Consider the following 18,683-nt stretch of genomic DNA (forward strand, 5'->3'; position numbering starts at 1 on the left):
GAGGGGTGACGAAGCCGGCACACCGAATGCGGACAGCTCTTCCAGGGTACAGTTTTGATTTCGGGACTCACTCATTGCTGCGCGGAAAGACGCAGATACCAGAAATCCCACGAGCGCGAGAGTGACTAGCGGGTATAAGAGGAGCGTGTCGAGGCGCGCTGCTAGGTTTGACGCTGTAGCAGGCAGATGTGTGCAATTGGTTAGAAGGACCGACAGAACAATTGACTGCAGATCTGATCAATCAGCTGCACGAAAAGTATGGTTGAAGAGAAGGAAAATGTGATAGCGTGAGAAGGCGCAGCAACTTCGTGAGTGAAAGCGTTTGCTGATGACGGAAGAGATGGCTGGGAGCTCTGCAAGCTTGCTGCGTCGGCACATCGCCAATCAGCACTGCCCCATGGCCAAGTTTGACCCAGCGCACCACCGCGGGAGATGCAGCTCCACCTGCCCCTGGCGCCGTTGCAGAACAGCGGGTAATGGTCTGAAGACATTTACTCAACAAACGAAGCATTGCGCACTTGGCTATCATGAGCGCAAGCATTTGCGCTGCTCGTCGTGTTGCTTGTCCGGACATCAGCAACAATGCGATGTGCCGCTTGGACACACGAAGCGCGCAGCAACGTCATCATTGCCAAGACGTTCGCTGGCCTCGAAGCGGGCCCAATTTCCTCGTCGATCATCGAATGCACGGCCCCACGAGAAACCGCCAGCGAAACCACCAACCACCGTGAAACAACTGAATCGTGCAAGGCAAATGCCTCACCCGGCAGGCACCGACGCCAAGCTTGATGATTCTCCGAGACGATTGAACACGGCGACTATGTTGAATACACTGCCCCCTTCGTGCCACCCAACATCGGGATTGGCCTGAAGTATTTTCCATCTCGCAGCGTACACATGGTCCTGCAAGGGACTGCTCGGTGCTCGTGGTGGGCGTGGCCTGTGAAGAATGCCCGAGACCTGGTCTGCGGCCAGATCAGATGTGGCTGACGGTGAGTATACCAAGACGGTTCCGCTTGGTAAATGTAAGGGTACGGACGCCGTGTGAGAACACGGCATAGGCGTCGCAAGTGACTGCAGCTGCCACGCGTTCTAGTTGGATGCGAGACATCCAAGCACTAGCAGCACATCAAGAGGAACATTGCTCGTTAGCCAACACAAGCAAACTTCCATGGAAGATTGCCAAATATGGAGGATGAGCCTACGAACGGGCATTCGTGCATGCTTCGACGCTTATTCACCACTGGGCTCGAGTACTGCAGGGTTTGATGCGTGCCGCAGAAGGACCGCACCCTGCAGTAGCTCGGCTCAGCCTTGCTGCTCTTCTTTCATCCACTCACTACACCTCGCAAAGAGCAGCTTACTTGAAACCACGCCGTGATCTCCAGACTATCTCGCCGCTTTGTACCATTCAACTTGCCGCGCTGGGTGAAAAATGACGAACGATGGTTTTTGAAACCATGTCAGACATTGTTGTCCGGTAAAAGCGAGTCCTGCGGAAAAGAGGGGAACCAGACGAGTTATCTGCATCATCCCGATGCCGAGTCTTTTGGGCAAGCTCTAGGGTTGCAATGCCCACTCTGTGTGAGATTATGGTTGACATGGGGGGAACCAGTCGAACTGATGGGTACAAAGTTCAGCACACCTTTTCAGTACCCAACCCTCGACGGCCCTGATACGTATGCGATGAATTTCCACAGGTTTAATAACCGTGGAACTTACAAAACCCCGATCAAATATTATTCGTTCCCTCAAACAGCAGGCATTTCCCTTCCTGATTCTGTTTATGAGTGCTAACAAAGGAGTAACAGTAATGAATCAAACTCAAATCCAATCTATTCTGTCACCGAATACCAGAGCCGACTCGGCTCTTGATTCTCTAGCATCACGATTGCTTTCGTGCCGCACGTCGCACAGCCAATGTCAATTACCCGGCTCGAGCTCGGGCTGCCTACCGACGCGAGTGATTTATATCGGGAGCTGTGAGGACAAATTTAGTGCGTTTACGTGAGCGAGTCGACGTAGACGAAAGTTATCTCCTGTGCAGCACTGTCACAATGCTGGGGAGTAGGGTTCTCAACCGCTCACACTTGTCGCAGCCCCGCAGCGATACAAAAAAGGTCGACCTTTTTGACCCTCGGGTCCTAAAGGTTATATACACCGCAACAACACTGAATGCGAAAACTGCGCTGCCTTTACAGACGGAGTAATTACGAAAACTGCGCTGCAGACCTTTCAAGATGTTGTTTTCGCCTGTCGGAAGTTTGGAGTAAGGTTCTTGTGGATTGACTCACTGTACGGAGGCTTGTTCAGTACAAGATTGCACGTTTGCTGACTGACGGCTGCATTTACCAAGACAATACGGACGACTGGGCAACTGAAGCAAGCCGCATGTGAGAGACGTACCGTAACGCCATTTTTACAATTGCTGCAACCGCTGCACACAATTTCAACACAGGTCTTTTCTACAATTGCAACCATTGTCTGCTTCTTCCCGTTCCTGCAGAAGTTACCTGGTAGGACACCACCTCAGCCGACCTTCGAGGTCCTACTCCTCTTCTATCATGTCTATATTACATTGGCCGGCAATCAAGCGTGCCCGCACAAATCGCCAATGCGCCGCTAAACAGAAGAGCTTGGGTTGTGCAGGAACGATACTTGTTAATTTCGCTGTGGATGCCCTACATTGGGAGTGCCAAGAGTCGTTCGCGACCGAATTGTACCCCATCGGCCTTCCAAGTTTCGAGCGTGCGAGGAGTGTGTTCGATGTCAGACGACTGAGGCTGCTCAAGAACACTAGGTGTGCGTACAGGTGTGGCACACTGACTTCAAAGAGCACTCAAGTGCTACCTGATCAGACGTCTTTGGACTATGGCCCTATCTATGGCAACTGGACAGACTTTCGTACGGCGTACACTCTATGTGGCTTGCCAAGCGAGGGCGACATCCTCGTCGCTTTGTCGAGAATAGCACAAGATGTTGCCGATTTATATCAGATCGAAAAGATATTCGACAACTCAAGACCAGTCGATGGATCTCAAAGAAATATTTGTTGCGGGTATATGGAGACATCGCTTGCTCGAAGAAATGCATTGGATGGGTATTCCTATGATCCACGAGCGAGGGCCATATCGGCTGAGGCAATGGCGGGCTGATACATGGAGTTGGGCAAGCACCAACAAGATAACAATCCCCGCAAACCGAAATCCAACTTATCATCCGAACTATTGGGGTAAGGTGTGCCCGATTGCCGAGATCACAGATGTGTACGTTAAGAGTAAACCCTCCGGCGCACTTGCGGACGCCTATCTTTATCTCCGATGCCACCCGATATCTGCCACATTCTACGGGAAATGACCTGAGGACGAGTCTGATCGCTGGTCGGGATGGATTAATCACGCTGGTAATCAGAATTGCGATCAAGAACCCTGCATTCGCACATACGTAAGAATGGACGATTCTTTGCCTTATGACTGTGAAGAAGACGTTGGACGCAATATCCAGCTTGCCATCTTTATTTGTTGGTGTACCGTGTTCGTGCACGCAATGCGCCGAAATCCTCACCAAAATAGCCTATTTCTAGTACTCTTTAAGATAGTCCAGCTCCTTAGCTAGAAGATATATTAAAAAACTCCAATACTAAAGTTACAGTAGATGAATGGATCTATAGCTTTTATATATAATTTTTTTTTAAATATAGCTATTCTAGTATTTCTACTTTGAATCTACAAAATTAAGGTTGTGATACGATCAAAGGGCAAACCGCAACAACACTGAACAACGATACGAGAGGAGCCGAGGAACTGTAGTATCGATCGACCCAAGCAGTGAGGCCGCGTCGGCGATACTCAGTATGATCATCAGTCTCACTCGAGCAACTCGAGCAGTTAGGCCGCGTCAGTATACTCGGTACGAGCAGTATACTCAGTACCGAGCGATCTGAGCAATCCTCCTGCTCAAGTATATAGCAAGTAGATACACTGCCCTTATGGCATCGTGTTCAACCTCGTCAATCATCTTTGTTATTGGAATCTCACCCGCTCTCGAGTTAGACAGTATACTCTGTACCACTCATTGCTCCCAGTCGCGACGGTCTTTGACTAGACGATTACCCGACTATTACAAAGGCTATTACAGGCCCGACCGATAGTCACCAACCCCTGACGGCTTTCTGTACCTCTGCTCATCCCTGAGAACCAATCGAATAGTGTCTACGAGCTTCGCTTAAGGCACGACTTCAACGGGTTGATAGATTTGCCTAAGATTTTAATACAAGATAGAGTACTATAAGTAGACTTACTTCTATATTAGACTTTTTTAAATAAGTAGTGATGTTGCAGTGAATGCAATAAGTGAAGGTGTAACCGCGCAGGGCAGTAAGTCAGGAGTAACCGCGCGAAGCAGTGAAATCGGTATATTGTGTTCTGTTCTTGTTGTGTGATTGTCCCTCACCCGGCAGTCATCAGGGTCTGTTTACATGACCTATCTATCGTGCAGCTAGAAACTGCTGTTGGAACAGGCAAGAGCACTGTACCAGCACACGTGGCAGACATGACCTCTTCACTCCATAAACCGTCACATGTGATCTAGAGTTATACTCTATTTTCTACTTTATGAATAGTAAAAAGTAGAGAATATTGAATATCTTAGGGAATAAGCTAGATCAAAACTTTTATCTCATATGTTAATCAGTCTACTTATAGTACTTGAAGAGCTTCGGGGAAGGAGTAAGTCAGTCCTCCCAGACGAATCTTCGAGAGCGGTTGCGACGTCGCAGCAGTCGTCATCTTTCAAGGTAAAGTTGGCCCGTTGACTAGTTCGATACGCAGCTCTCTACCATATCGTGTGACATTTCGAACGGAATATCACAGTGCAAAATATCGTATATATTACTCAGTAAGGTGTATGTCTACCAGAAGGTTGAGACCATCTATACGACAAACTTACAAACTTACATGAAGTCAATGTGTGCTCGGCCAGAGTTGCTGGAAACTCGGCAATTCAAAGCACTAAACAGGTATTCGCTCCAATATTGGTACGTCTCCCAAAACGAGCTTCTTTGTACACAAGTTCAACTACTCAAAACCCAGCATTCACCAGACTACGTGTTGTATCGCCTGCCTGCTTGAGAGTTCTTGTAAGAGGTAATTCGAGCCCATAGACTTGGCACGAAAAAAATGCTGAAGGTGTCAAGGAGGACTTTATCGCTGCAACATGACGCTTGAACGGCAAAACACATTATTTCGGGCCCTCTGCCCATGTGCAGAGGCTGAATCTTGGCTTTTCCATTGGCTTCGTACCATGTTAGGCACCCAGCCGGGGTACTGGTGTAGATTGTCCCGGCACTAGCGGCACAAGATTGGTTGCTAATTGGCCACGCGCGCCGTGTGTAAGGCGAGGCTGCCTTGGAAGTCTTGGCGACACAGATACATTAGCAAGGTTACAGCCAAATTCAGTTGAAGATACCTCACTCGACGATATGAGATAACGAGACAGATGGCGGTGGAATATCCTGTCAAGGCGTCTCCAGAGTACCCTACTCATGATCAGCACCCGCCGAAACGGAGATGGTGGTGGAGGAAACGAGTCTGGATGCCGACCTTCCTCTTGGCGATATTAGCTGCGTTTGGAATCATTTTCGGTGCAGTGTACGGTGTGAAGAAATCGCAGACTGAGTGAGTAGAACATTATCGACTCTCTAGACTCGTACACTGACCGATATGAAGGAATGAGCAGATCGACCGCGATCGATTGTTTGCCGCTCAACGTGGAACATCGACACTTCAATCTAGTCAAGCAAGTCATGCAGCAACTACCACTCCTTCAGGTGGAGCTCTAACCACAGGTATTTTCGTCTTTTCTGCCACACCCACGGATTCCAGCGCTAGTCCAACAGCAAGCGCCTATCCCCCTCCCGGACCTTCGCAGCCTTCCGGTCCTGTCTTACAGGCCCAGGGACACGTCCCTCGAGACATCAGCGCAGCCGCAGATGCTCCTCAATTGCTCCTCTGGGATCTGCGCTCCGAAAGCAAACTCTGGAGGAAAGAGTACGGAGGCGCCTGGGAAGCCTACCCCGACCGCCAATTCCTAGTCGCGCCCATAACCGTCCGTACCAGCGAGACCACTCAGACAGCATTCTCCGTCGAAGCCATTCACGGCCGCATCGTTTACATGCATTTCCACGACGGCCAATGGGATGACTGGCAGGAACTCGAGTTTGCTGCGCAGTTCCGGAGACGACCAACCGTAGTTTCGCGAGAGCAAAGCAAGATAGACGTCATCAACGTCGACAATGATGGGCATGTGTGGCTTGTCTCGTACGATGGTTCTCTATGGAGCGAATGGACCGAGCTGGGTGCGGACATCACCAGCGAAGTTGCAGCAACATCTTGGGGTGAAGACAGAATCGATGTTTTCGCCAAAAACGGGAATACCGTGTTGCATAAGCACTGGACGCCTGAATCCGGCTGGGCAGGAGAATGGGAAGATCTCGGTGACCCGTTCTCAAGCTACTATTCAGAGCCGGGGTCGACCTCATCTTCGCCCCTGGCAGTCTCTTGGCATGAGGGCGACGGCGACGGCACCATCGATGTCGTTATCAACGCAGGCAGCTCGTCGCACAAGCTGTTCAAGAATGGTGCTTGGAGCGACTGGATCGGGATGTATGCCAGTCATGAGGGTGTCGAGTTTCCCGACACGCAGAGCATTGTCAAAGGCCTTGGTGTAGATGGCTATCCATTTGCGCACCTAATTTCACGCGGTACCGATAATTGCATACATTACAATGGCCACAATGGTACGGGATGGGGCTCCTGGGCTTATTTATGGTGTAATGACAAAGAGACGGGATCTGAACTTTACTACCCGACGGAATTTCTGCCTACTTCTATGGTGGCTTATGAGAGTGGGAAGCTTGAGCTGGTGGTGAAGGATTTGCTGGGCGATGTCTTGAAATTGGTGGTGACGGGGACTGTTGATCCACACGAGTGGTCGTATACGACTGGGAATGACAAGTGGGAAAATTTGGGACAGCCGGCATGAGGCTTGGAGCTTGCTAAAGTAGATTATTGTTGCCCGAGACAGCTTTCTGATAGATGCAGTATTGGTGGCGCAGAGCTTTGATTTCTTGGATTGTTGTTGTAGTCTCCACTCATGCTGAAAGTATTCGAGGATTGGTTTTCAACCGCCCAAGCCAGACCCGCTTGCAGCCTTACGCTACTCGTGCGTCTACTAGATCGATCATCTATACGACTCGAAGCCTAAGTCTTGGGCGAACGGTGGTGGTGACTTGAAAGTCACAGGCGCCGTCAATGAGTTTATAAGGAAGAAGTATCTCTACTGGCTAGAAGGACTCAGTCTGTGCAGAAGCATAGGAAAAAGGGTGGTTTTGATGGCAAAGTTATGCTCTCTGATTGAGGTATGGCAAGCAAAGATAACACAACTATATGATACACTTGTTGTACATGCTAACCCTTCCAGGAAATCCAGGATGGGGATGAACTTACTGAGCTTGTCCAAGATGCTGCCCGATTTGTCATGTAACACAAAGGGGTAATCGAGAGCTACCCTCTGCAGATGTATGCATCTGCGCTATTGTTCAACCCCACAGGAAGTTTGACTAGAAGATTGTTTCAACACGAAGAGCCGAAAGGAATCACCATCAAGCCAGCAATGAGCAGCAGCTGGAGTGCTTGTCTGCAGACGCTCGAGGGCCATAGCAGCCATGTCACCTCTGTAGCCTTCTCGCACGACTCGAGCAAGCTGGCGTCGGCGTCATAGGACAACACCGTCAAGGTGTGGGATACAGGCAGCGGCGCGTGTCTGCAGACGCTCAACATTGGCAAGGCTCTTTACAGCCTATCCTTCGATTCCACCAGCTCTTTTCTTCGTTCTGAGATAGATCCCATTGCCATACACAGCTCAGGAACTTCTAGCGAGGCAGCTATCGTAGATCCTAAGCGCCCTCTGTATCTAAGCACAACCCTCAGTTCCGATAGCATATGGATCAAGCATGATGGCAGGAACATGCTGCGGATACCATCAGAGTATCGACCGTCATGCTCTGCGGTGTGTGGAAATACAGTCGGTATGGGCGTTGGGACTGGCAGAGTATGGATCTGCAGTGTTACACTACACACCCACAACTGCTCGTAGCAAAGTAAAGCCAACGGCCGAGTTTCACACTATAACATGGAACCTTATATAGTTCCCAGGGAATTGACTGCAGCAAGGATATGTGTGACGGATTATGGAGTGAAGAGGTCATATCTGCCACGTGCTGGTGCAGTGCTCTTGCCTGTTCCAACAACACTTTCTTGACTGCACGGGATATACGTCATGTAAACAGACCCTAATGACCCGGTGAGGGAGAACGGAGAACAGAACACAGAACAACAGAATATACCGATTTTACTGCTTCGCGCGGTTACCCCTGACTTACTGCCCTGCGCGGTTACACCTTCACTTGTTGCATTTACTGCAACAATATGCCTCAATAGACTTCGAGTTCTCAGATCTCACCGTCTCAGGTGCTGAGCATAGCACCGAATGGCATGCAGGAGAGGGGGAGAATCAGACAGGGGGCGCGCGTGGATTCTACAGATCGGGCACGTGGTCGTGAATGCTTTAGGAAAGCCGTTAGGTTGCGCCACAACTATTGTTAGCGGCCGATCTGCGGTAGGCAGGGCGTCAGATTCAGTACGAAGTATCTCAGCACGCTAATGCAAGCCACCGCATGGCAAGCGAAGCGAGCGAATCCTGACCCGCTGGGCTGCACTTTGCAAACATTGCTCCTGTCACGAGTATTTCCCTTTACATGTGCCGGCCAGCCCTCGGACGTACTCCAGAGCTGGGCCAGAGGCTCACGGGCCACCTGTATATATTCCCCACGAACCTTGAGGCTCAGCCATCAAGGATTCGTCTAATCTCATCCCATTTGCCCTCAGACGGCACCAATCCATCCTGTGTCCGATTGCCTGCCTACAGTGACCTCACAGCTCCCAACCGGTGATACCGCCGGACTGCACACTTCTTCCGTTAGAGGAGCATCTAGTCCATAACAGTCTAAGCAAGGGTAATCGGGTCTCGTAAGGACCAACTGACACCGCAACATCTTTACATACCTTGTCAGCCACAATCTTATCGTACATGCGTACCAGCTTGGCGAGCGCCTGCTTTGCTTCAACAATTGCCTTATCGCGCTTAGCTTCTGCCAATTTTAGTTTTGGACTTGATGAGAGCAATTCCTGCCTGGATCTGAACAGTTTCTGTGAGCGTGGCGGCAGCCTGGGCCTTGAGAGCAGCCTTTTGCGCCTTCGGAGCTTCGTTCTCCTGGTGTAACTCCCATGTCTTGGCCACAATGGAGAGCGCGATGGGTAAATTGGTGTCTTCGTTTGCGTACGTCATGATGGTGGTAGGTTGTGGAGGTTGACTTTGGAGATCTTCGGGAGGTGATCGATCTGTTGGACAGCGGAAGCAGCGGGGCGACGAGGATACTGAGACAAGGTCGATCGTACCTTCACTTCGATCGCTACCATCGCTACGTCACAGCACCCCGCGTAGAAAAATGCCAAGTCACAATCGCAAAAGGTAACCAACATAGATCAAGAGTGGTTTACGAGTGGTCTATGCTTTGCTCCTGTGAGCTATCTACTATATTCTAGTCTTACTCTCTATATTGAAAGCCATTATCTCTCATAGACACCTCCGTGTCGATCATGCCGGCTGTTTCAGCTGCTCATTCCAAGTCTGCAGCATGTTCGTGGTGACATTCTTCCCACCACAAACCACAATCACCACCTTACTCGCCTCTGTCAACTCCGGCATCACCTGCCGCAGTTTTCTCCCATAACACAGCGCAAGACTGACCCCACAAGAAGCCTCGACCATGATCCTCTCATCGTCGGCGAACCTCACACAACCTTCCATAGCCTCCCTATCCTTCAAGACCACACTCTTCACAGCATCGCTCTTCGCATACTCATAAGCCTGCTTTGCCACCGTCCTCGCCCCAAGAGTGGTCGCGATACTAGTAATCGCCGGCAACGTACTCAGCTTCCCCTCTTTGAGCGACAGCGCCAACGAATCCGCACCCTCGGTCTCAACAGCAAGGACTTTTATCCCTTCTCCCTTCTCCTTCGCTTGCTCCCGTCCCAACATAAGCCCAGTGAACAGCCCCCCACCACCAACACTACACACGACCACGTCCGGCGCCTGTCCCAAGTCCTCAAGCACTTCAGGCACCATCGTTGCGTGGCCGTCCCAAATCTCTTGCGCATCGAATGGTGGTACATAAACGGGTTTCTCGCCCCTCCTCTCCGCCTCCGGGATAACAACTTCGCGCATATACGCATCGGCTTCGTACCAGCTCGTGCCCTCCTGCACGATCTCCGCGGCGCCTGCCTCCCTGATCTTCTCAATCATGAACGCGGTGGTACTCAGCGGCACGACAATGGTCGCAGGCGACCCGAGGCTGACGGCGGCGCATACGCATGCTAAGCCTGCGTTTCCGCCTGAGGAGGAGTAGAAGTGAATTTTCTCGCGGTCCGTGGGGGAGGAGAGGGATGAGAGGTGCGAGAGTAGGAGGTTACCGATGCCTCGCGATTTGAAGGAGCCGGAAGGTTGCAGGTTTTCGAGTTTGAGGTAGATTTGGCATCCGGCGGATTTGGAGAGGGTGGTTGAATGGATGAGGGGAGTTCGCCGCCAGGGTTTCGGGAGGTTGTCGCGTGGAGGTGGCATTGTGGGAATAGCGTTGGTGAACTGCTTTGAGAATGCCTTTGGGGGCTCAATGTGTGTCTGTTGGAATACTTGTCCTTACTAGTGTGGTGGGGCGCCAGTCATCATCAACTGCTCCACTTCAAACGATCTTTCATCTTCGTCGTCTGCATCGTCCATTCGTCTCGCGTATAAGTGGGTCCTGGAGTGCATTCCATGGTGTTTCTGTTGTGCTGCACGGTCGACAAAAGCTTCGGGCGTGGGCCTGCCACGATGGTGTCATCTGCGACCAATGCAGCGGTACCTGCAAGTGCTTATCAAAGCCTGCATCTTTAGGCCACTCCATTCGTCTTGACTCACTTGCACTAAAACCTCACTGCATATCTTCAAACTAGTGGTAGATTTGGGTGACTACAGAACTCGAGAATAAGACTCGGGCCGCTTGTCGTCGTCTCCAACTGCTCCATCGAACCCACCAGCAGCACAACAATACAGCATGGCTCCAACACCACACCTCATCCACTCCGCCAACTCTCTTTCAGAAGCTTCGTCCCTCTGGTACCCCATAATCTGCGACCTAGGATGGAACCGCTCCGAAGCCGACGGATCAATGCATTACCACGCCGCCCTCGACGGGAAGACATGGCTACTCATCACACCACGAATCGCATCATCTGCATCCGACAACTCCGGATCAGAAGCGGATACAGGCTCGGGCTCCGTATCTTCAAGCGCAAAACCTCAAGGCTGTGTCGTCGCTCTCCCCTATCCTAACGGCACGGGCTGGATCGGCTTCTTCATCATGAGCGAGGCGTATAGAGGGAAGGGGTTGGGCGGCAAGCTGTGGCGCAGTATGGAGAAGGTGTGGGAGCAGGAATGCGTTGAAGTTATGGGGCTGGATGGTGTGGAAGAGCAGGTTCCGACGTACTTACGTCGTGGGTTTGTGGACGTGGGGAGGATTCCGTTGATGGTGTGCTTGGCTGAGGACGTCGCTAAATCCAGCGCCGATGCCAAGCGCAAAGAGGGTTATGAAAGGCCTGCAGGAGAATTTGAAGACATCTCGAAGGCGAACAGGGAAGACCTCGCGGCTCTGGATCTCGCGCACACAGGCCTGGACCGGAGCCGCTACTGGGTGACTTCCAATCTCTTAGACCGGGACGATGGGTTTGGCTACATTCACTACACCGACTCAGAGCCCACAGGTTTCATCCTTGTCCGGGGCTGCGAAGATGGGCACAGGATTGGTCCTCTCTACGCACCATCTTCAGTTGTTGCTACGCATCTTCTGCGTCTGGTGATGCAGCATCCTTCTGTTGCCGAGTCGACAGGAAGCCTGGTTGCTGAGGTCTTCGGCACCAACGTGGAAGGAAAGAAGGTGTTTGGTGCCCTGGGCTGGAAGGACACGGGTGTGGAGTACCATCGTATGTGGTATAAGGGCAAGGTACCGGAGGAACAGGGTGCGGCTGGGCTTGGGACAAAGGGTATGTTTGCGATCTTCGATGCTGCTTGTGGGTGACAGAAGGAGGAGTTCGCAGTGTCGAAGCAGACTCGTCACTGCATCACGACTTCCTAGTATGGCAATGTTGCAAATGTGTCGAATGCAGCAGGAATTTAATTTGCCCTTTGCCCACTGAGCGCAAAGGCAATAACGCCCATAAGCACAACGAGTCAAACGCGCCGGCCGGATCCCCACAAATGACTCAAGCACCATTTTTCGAGTTCGCCCCGCCAAACTTCTCGACGCCCCGCCAAACTTCTCGACGCCCCTCCACACAGCGTGAAGGCGGTACAACGCGCAACTTGCCCGCCATGCCGCCCTCGATATGCGCCGTATGTAAGACCAACCGCGCCCTCATCCTCCGCCCGAAAGACCACTCCAAGCTCTGCAAACCCTGCTTCATCAACGTCTTCGAAGCCGAGATCCACCATACCATCATCTCCACGAACCTGTTCCAGCGCGGGGAGCGCATCGCAATCGGCGCGTCCGGAGGCAAAGACTCGACCGTGCTCGCCTCGGTTCTGAAGACTCTCAACGAGCGCTACGACTACGGTCTCGACCTCATACTGCTGTCCATCGATGAGGGCATCAAAGGGTACCGGGACGACAGCTTGGAAACGGTGAAGAGGAATGCACAGCAGTACGACATGTCTCTGACGATCCTGGGGTATGCAGAGCTGTACGGATGGACTATGGATCAAGTCGTTGAGCAAGTGGGGAAGAAGGGGAACTGCACATACTGCGGTGTCTTCCGCAGACAAGCCCTCGATCGAGGCGCGTCGAGGCTGGGAGTCAAGCACGTGGTGACGGGCCATAATGCGGATGACGTCGCTGAGACGGTACTCATGAACCGTAAGCCCTCTTGTCCTTGTCCTTGTGCAGTTCGTAGCTGAGGGAACTCAATGCTGACATCAGACACAGTACTCCGAGGCGACCTCCCCCGCCTCTCGCGCACAACCTCCATCGTAACCTCCACCCCTTCCCTAACCCCTTCTTCCGGCCCCGTCGCAGACAACACCAACATCAAGCGCTCCAAACCCCTCAAGTACGCCTACGAAAAGGAAATCGTGCTCTACGCGTACCACAAGCGACTCGACTACTTCAGCACCGAGTGCATATACAGTCCCGAAGCCTTCCGCGGCAGCGCGCGCGCCTTGATCAAGAACCTGGAGCGGGTGCGACCGAGCGCGATTCTAGATGTAGTCAGGAGTGGCGAGGACATGGCGCGCCTAGTCCCCGGCAGCGACGAAGGCTGTGGAGGGGCGTGCGGCTCTGGTGCTGCTGTGCCAGCCGAGGAAGAGGAGGGTGGCTGTGGGAGTGCAGTAGGCAAGAGCATGGCGAGCGTGGAATCGCAACTCGCTGCCAACGAGCGCGCCGCGGAGCACAACCTCGAAACCGAAATCCTATCGAAGCCTGCGAAGCCTACACCACCCCCATCCGCAACCTCAACGAAAGGGCAAAAGAAACCCCGCGCCGAGCGCACCGGTGGACCCAAGAAGAAAGGGCCAACTAAGCAGGTAATGGGCCAGTGCAAGAAGTGCGGATACCTGTCGAGCCAGGAGGTGTGCAAAGCTTGTGTGCTACTTGAGGGTTTGAACAAGAACAGGCCGAAGAACAAGATCGAAGTCGGGTATGAGGTGCAAGACGTCAGTTTGAACAGCGTGAGGGACGAGCTCGAGGCTGCTACGTTGGCCGCGGAGGGCTGAGTACGAGTTGGGCTGAGAAGAGTTGGGCTGAGAAGAGTTGGAGCCGACAGATGATCGGCACGACATCTGCACCGAAGCACGGTTCTGAGGATTGCAGCGATATGCGAACCCTGCCTATCTTGCGCTTCCAGCGCTGGACACATGGCAACACGTCCACGAAGCGAAACGCCCGACTTAAGAAGCTACAGTGTCACGGCAGCAACTACCATCCGACAAGCGCATTGACCGGTACACTCGAAACACCATTCTGGCGCAGATTGCACGTGTCTGACATTTCGGAAGATGAGTGTGCCCAGGTGGTTCCTGGTAGCACGTGGTCAAGTGACCATGGCGCGCCAACACGGTCACACGGCCACAAAGTCCTCGAGGCGGTGTCGCACGACTCAGATCACAAACCAAAAGTGCGCTGTGACCACAGTCTATCTGCACGACGCTGCTTTTCATTGTTGTAGGATTGCTTGGCTTAATGAAATTTGTGCGTCTGTAGGACAGGCGTCGGGTAAACATTGACGGGCGTGAAAGCAGCATGCAGGCGGCAAAGTAAAACCCAATGCAGAGATCTAGTATGACAAATGTTCATTGCCCATCGTACGTTGGAAAGTAGTTGAGATCGTGGCCATGGTATGGATGCTTGTACTGATGGTGGAAGGTAATGGTAGCGGAAGTGGTGCAGCAGAGGGAATTTACAGGGACTTGTACGACATGTTCGAATTGTCTATGCTGTGACATGACGGAAACATTGCACAAGATGTTTCCCAAAATCCCGACAAAAGGATGTACTAAGCGCACACCAAAGACACCAAAGTGACATGTCAAACCGCAGCCCCAGGACGCCATGCTATGCCGGTGTGCATAACGCAGAAACATCTCAAGACGCCAATATGTCAGCAAGATCGTAAAACTATTCCCGCACCTGCTCAAAGCTGGAAGTCAAACCCCCCATCCAACTTCCACGGCCCTTCAACCTCGATCGCACCCGTCTCCGCATCAAAAGTGCCAGTAGCACCAGCCTTCTCTTGCCCAATGACAACCACCTTAGCAACCATGACACTCTCCCCAACCGCACCCGCGTACCCGAAAGATCCGCTTGTGCTGAACTTGCCTCCCTCGAACCTGAACTCAATCTCGCTGACGCCCGGTTGCTCGATCTTCTCGCCCTCATCGAGGTACAAGCGGCCCTTAGCCGAACCATCGGCAGCGGGAGCAACAAGGACGTAGAAGTCTTCCTGGCGCAGGGCCTTCGTGGTATTGGCCGAGTTCATGCGGTGCGGCAGGATGGAGCCACCGCGGATGTGCACGGGGATGTCGCTTGTGGTGAGGTTTGACTCTGTGACGTTGGCGCCGGAGCCTTGGATCTTCTCGTGTGTCCAGTAGTCGTAGAAGACGTCGTTGGGGAGGTAATAGGTGACGGTGTCGGAGTAGTCGGTGGTGACTGGTGAGATGAGGAGCGAGTCGCCGTAGAACCACTGCTCTTGGATACCGAAGGTGTTGGCGTCATTGGGGTAGAGGAAGAACAGTGGGTTGATCATCGGCGCGCCAGTAGTGGTCTGGTAGTACAGCGCCGTGTAGATATAGTCGAGGAGCTTGTAACGCGTATCGATAGCCTTCTTCGCTGCTTCCGCGACGGATGGCCACTGGTAGAACTCCTGCTGAATCGTCGACAACTCAGCATGATTGCGATAAAATGGCTGGAAGGCACCTAGCATAGCCCAGCGTGCGCAAAGGTTCTCATTCGTGTTGCCGTTAAAGCCACAGACATCAGAACCGACAAGAGGCATTTGGTGCATAGACACGAAAGACAACATTTGGCGGATGGAGGTGCGGTAGTGTTCCCAGTCCGATGCATTGTCGCCGAACCAGTGTGTCACCTTGCGGCCGGTACCAGCCCATGTGGAGCGGGTGAGAACGAAGGGGCGCAGCTCTGGACGGCGGGTGATCATTGACTGCTGAGTCGTCATGGCCATCATGTGTCCGTAGAGATTATGTGTGTCGTACTGATGTGTGCCGTCGTAGTTCGAGGTGTTGAAGTAGATGGTGAGGTCGGAGAGGTTGCCGACATGGTTGTTGACCGTGTAGGCGGGATTGAACCACTCGCGGTCTGCGAATCCCTTCATCTGACCCATAGCTTGACGTGACTCAAGATCGCGCTTCGAAGAGTTGGGCTGGAACGATGCAGGGAACCCGGGAATGGGACGTCCAGTGTTGGGGCGGGGGTCGTGGGCAGGCTTAGGTGGAATGCCATCTGCGATTGCCTTTTCACGAGGCTTGCAGGTTGTGTCCTGGCAGAAGTTGGAAGCTTCGTTCATGTCAACCCAGATGCCGTCAATGTTGACACCGGAGTCGGTGTCGAAGAAGTTAAGGACCTCATCAGTCCACCACTTCTGCGCGTTGGGGTGGAACCAATCAGGCCATGCAACAGCACCAGGCCACTGAACGCCGAGGAGATCAGTGCCGTCAGCTGCCTTCAGGAAGATGTCGAGATCATGACCACTCTTGTAGGCTGCGACTTCTTCGAAAGCATGAACACCTGGGTCAAGAATGAGCACGTAGCGTTGGTCGCGGGAGTGAAGAGTGGACACGAGTTCCTGCATCTTAGTAAGAGGGAAGCGCTCAGGGTCGAGAGTGAAATCCTGACGCGCATCCATGTAGTCAATGTCTGTCCACATGACCTCGAGCGGGATTCCAGCGGTTGAGTAGTTGGCGACAACCTCAGCCACCATATTGACGTCCCAGTAGCCGTACTTGCATTGGTGGAAGCCGAGCGTCCAATACGGATACATGGCCGAGTAACCAACAACGTCGGCGTACTGCTTCGAAACGTCAGCAGGGGCGGGGCCGGCCAAGAAGTACAAGTCGAGCACACCGCCAATGGTGTTGTACTCGAGGTACTGGTTGCCAGCATCATCCTGGTCGACATCGATGTTCATAGGAGACGAGTTCAGCAGAAAGACGCCATTAGTGCCCTTGTCACCGCGGTGATCGAAGTAGACCGGGTGCGAGCCGTACAAGTTCGCATTGTTTGGAATGTTAATCGACTCAGCGTTCAGAAAACTGCGACGGTAATCCTTCGTGTGGAAACGGAAAGAATCGCTGTGTTCTCCAAGACCATACAGATTCGGGTCCTTCGGCAAGTTGGTACGCAGACGAATGTACTGTTTCTCGAAGATCAAGGGAGTACCTGTAGTGTCGAAGATGGTCTCGTTGTTGCTGTTCCGAATGACTTTGAATGCAAAGGGCTGCGCAATGATGTCAAATCGAACAGCCGCGCCAGAGGAAGCGACCTTGTCGTTTGCAGGGCGGGGCATGACCTCCTCCTGAACCTGAAACATGTTGAGACCCGCATCGTAGATCTTGACGTGGAGACGGTCATCTGTGACTGAGTCAGTTTTTGGTCAACTTGTCGATTTAAGTGAGAAAACGGAGGCTGCAATATGCAATAGGTAGATACACACCGGTCTGGTGCTCAACAACCAGCTTTAGCTCCTGAAGATCCTCGCTGTAGGCGTTGCATGCGGCACCAGCGAGGGTGAGGTCGGCTGTGAGGCCAGAGTCTGTGACATCAACATTGGTTGCTGTATAGCCCGGACACGTTGAGGGGTCTGTAGCTCGAGCGAAGACGAGGGAAGTAGTATCGTGAGGGTAAGGTGCCGCAAGAGCGAAGCGCGTGTACGCGGCAAGCGCGAGGAAGGACTTGACGAACATCTCGCGCTCAAAGGTTGAGGCCCTCCAAGTTGATTATGGTCCAAGTAAGATGGAAGAGGCGTTCGAAGCGGAAAAGAGCACATTAAATATAAGCGGTTGAAAGCTCTGGTGCCGGGTATAAGTGGGCCATAGTCACGATGACCTGGGGAGAAAGTAGGTGTGGAGCCCATGGCGAGTTGTTAACATCCAACTTCACCTCCACCCCTGATTCCTTACCATGTTTCCGCGCCGCATGATGCATCTAGTGAAAAGGGTCCGGCAGGTAGAAACAAATGACTTCGTCCCTGTCCATTGGCAAGCAGCAGCGGTTCGCATTAGATGTTGACAACATGGCTGGGACGTTGTACCTGCAGATGAATGTGGAGATGTGCAGCGAACCAAAGATATCTCCGGCTTTCAATACTCGGCGCGTATGCGCAACAAGGGAGGACAAATGTGTGGATATGCATCCTTTCAACACATAACAGAATGTGATAGCCGCTAGTAGCGGGGACAGGAAACCTTGGGTGGTGTACTTGGACTGAACAGCGCGGTCATACCTTCCTATTGGGCACGAGACTTCCGTCGACCTGTACATTTCAGGGGAAGTCGCTGGTCGCAGCCAGCAACCTCGGCGGTCCCCGAACCTGTGGGAAGGCCATGATGCTGAGACTGGTCTTTAACATACTAACAGAATGACGACATGTGTCTGAGTAACGGCGTTTGTACTGGCTCTTCACTAGCATCGTGAGTTGCGTCGTGAGGTGCGTCGTGACGTTGGAAGATCAGACGCGCGACTCACGCGTTGCGGGGATCAGGCTTCGAGGCGCCGCGCTACCGCAAAGCTTGGCCTCGGCTATCAACGAAAAGGGTGACCATCTTCCTACATGTTTCTTACTGGCTGTGGGGCAAATCTGCAATCTAACATCCGGCGGCCTGCTGGGCACTTGATCGGCTTCTTTTGACCTTGGCCGGTACCCACAGCGCGTGCGACAGTTTGAAGAAGGTGTAACGAGCTCACAAGACGGGCGTCAGTGAACCTGTGGAGCGGTGAGCTGGCGGTGCAACCCCTCGTGCACGTGTGC

The 18,683-nt window shown here is 52.6% G+C and overlaps 7 protein-coding genes across 7 annotated transcripts; 4 read left to right on the forward strand and 3 right to left on the reverse strand.

The window, feature by feature from the left end:
- Window positions 1-49: 49 nt before the first annotated feature.
- On the forward strand, window positions 50-1,021 carry BU25DRAFT_101036 (uncharacterized protein). The gene has a single exon (XM_033700248.1). It carries the CDS (start codon window positions 329-331, stop codon window positions 869-871), a length of 543 nt encoding a protein of 180 aa, XP_033560280.1. The 5' UTR covers window positions 50-328; the 3' UTR covers window positions 872-1,021.
- Window positions 1,022-5,485: 4,464 nt separating this feature from the next.
- On the forward strand, window positions 5,486-7,108 carry BU25DRAFT_492245 (uncharacterized protein). Its single transcript, XM_033711622.1, has 2 exons — window positions 5,486-5,675; window positions 5,727-7,108. The coding sequence occupies exons 1-2, from the start codon at window positions 5,497-5,499 to the stop codon at window positions 7,039-7,041; spliced, it is 1,494 nt and encodes a 497-aa protein (XP_033560281.1). The 5' UTR covers window positions 5,486-5,496; the 3' UTR covers window positions 7,042-7,108.
- Window positions 7,109-7,542: 434 nt separating this feature from the next.
- On the reverse strand, window positions 7,543-8,002 carry BU25DRAFT_472279 (uncharacterized protein). The gene has a single exon (XM_033710844.1). The coding sequence runs from the start codon at window positions 7,836-7,838 to the stop codon at window positions 7,632-7,634; it is 207 nt and encodes a 68-aa protein (XP_033560282.1). The 5' UTR covers window positions 7,839-8,002; the 3' UTR covers window positions 7,543-7,631.
- Window positions 8,003-9,611: 1,609 nt separating this feature from the next.
- On the reverse strand, window positions 9,612-11,049 carry BU25DRAFT_411927 (tryptophan synthase beta subunit-like PLP-dependent enzyme). The gene has a single exon (XM_033706672.1). It carries the CDS (start codon window positions 10,735-10,737, stop codon window positions 9,715-9,717), a length of 1,023 nt encoding a protein of 340 aa, XP_033560283.1. The 5' UTR covers window positions 10,738-11,049; the 3' UTR covers window positions 9,612-9,714.
- Window positions 11,050-11,097: 48 nt separating this feature from the next.
- On the forward strand, window positions 11,098-12,320 carry BU25DRAFT_411928 (uncharacterized protein). Its single transcript, XM_033706673.1, has one exon. The coding sequence runs from the start codon at window positions 11,210-11,212 to the stop codon at window positions 12,227-12,229; it is 1,020 nt and encodes a 339-aa protein (XP_033560284.1). The 5' UTR covers window positions 11,098-11,209; the 3' UTR covers window positions 12,230-12,320.
- Window positions 12,321-12,522: 202 nt separating this feature from the next.
- Window positions 12,523-13,917, forward strand: BU25DRAFT_344322 (adenine nucleotide alpha hydrolases-like protein; the record flags this gene model as incomplete). Its single annotated transcript, XM_033702997.1, has 2 exons — window positions 12,523-13,063; window positions 13,133-13,917. The coding sequence occupies 2 exons, from the start codon at window positions 12,523-12,525 to the stop codon at window positions 13,915-13,917; spliced, it is 1,326 nt and encodes a 441-aa protein (XP_033560285.1).
- Window positions 13,918-14,707: 790 nt separating this feature from the next.
- Window positions 14,708-17,619, reverse strand: BU25DRAFT_395415 (glycoside hydrolase family 31 protein; the record flags this gene model as incomplete). Its single annotated transcript, XM_033704786.1, has 2 exons — window positions 14,708-17,287; window positions 17,370-17,619. 2 exons carry the CDS (start codon window positions 17,617-17,619, stop codon window positions 14,835-14,837), a joined length of 2,703 nt encoding a protein of 900 aa, XP_033560286.1. The 3' UTR covers window positions 14,708-14,834.
- Window positions 17,620-18,683: the final 1,064 nt, after the last annotated feature.

Source organism: Macroventuria anomochaeta, assembly GCF_010093625.1.
Source record: "Macroventuria anomochaeta strain CBS 525.71 unplaced genomic scaffold BU25scaffold_22, whole genome shotgun sequence".
NCBI classification, from domain to species: domain Eukaryota; kingdom Fungi; phylum Ascomycota; class Dothideomycetes; order Pleosporales; family Didymellaceae; genus Macroventuria; species Macroventuria anomochaeta.

Bases quoted from the DNA above. Each gene is read 5' to 3' on its own strand.
- BU25DRAFT_101036 (XM_033700248.1), top strand. From the start codon at position 329: ATGACGGAAGAGATGGCTGGGAGCTCTGCAAGCTTGCTGCGTCGGCAC.
- BU25DRAFT_492245 (XM_033711622.1), top strand. From the start codon at position 5,497: ATGGCGGTGGAATATCCTGTCAAGGCGTCTCCAGAGTACCCTACTCAT. The intron at 5,676-5,726 runs GTGAGTAGAACA...ACCGATATGAAG, and splicing joins GTGAAGAAATCGCAGACTGA to GAATGAGCAGATCGACCGCG.
- BU25DRAFT_472279 (XM_033710844.1), bottom strand. From the start codon at position 7,838: ATGTTGAGCGTCTGCAGACACGCGCCGCTGCCTGTATCCCACACCTTG.
- BU25DRAFT_411927 (XM_033706672.1), bottom strand. From the start codon at position 10,737: ATGCCACCTCCACGCGACAACCTCCCGAAACCCTGGCGGCGAACTCCC.
- BU25DRAFT_411928 (XM_033706673.1), top strand. From the start codon at position 11,210: ATGGCTCCAACACCACACCTCATCCACTCCGCCAACTCTCTTTCAGAA.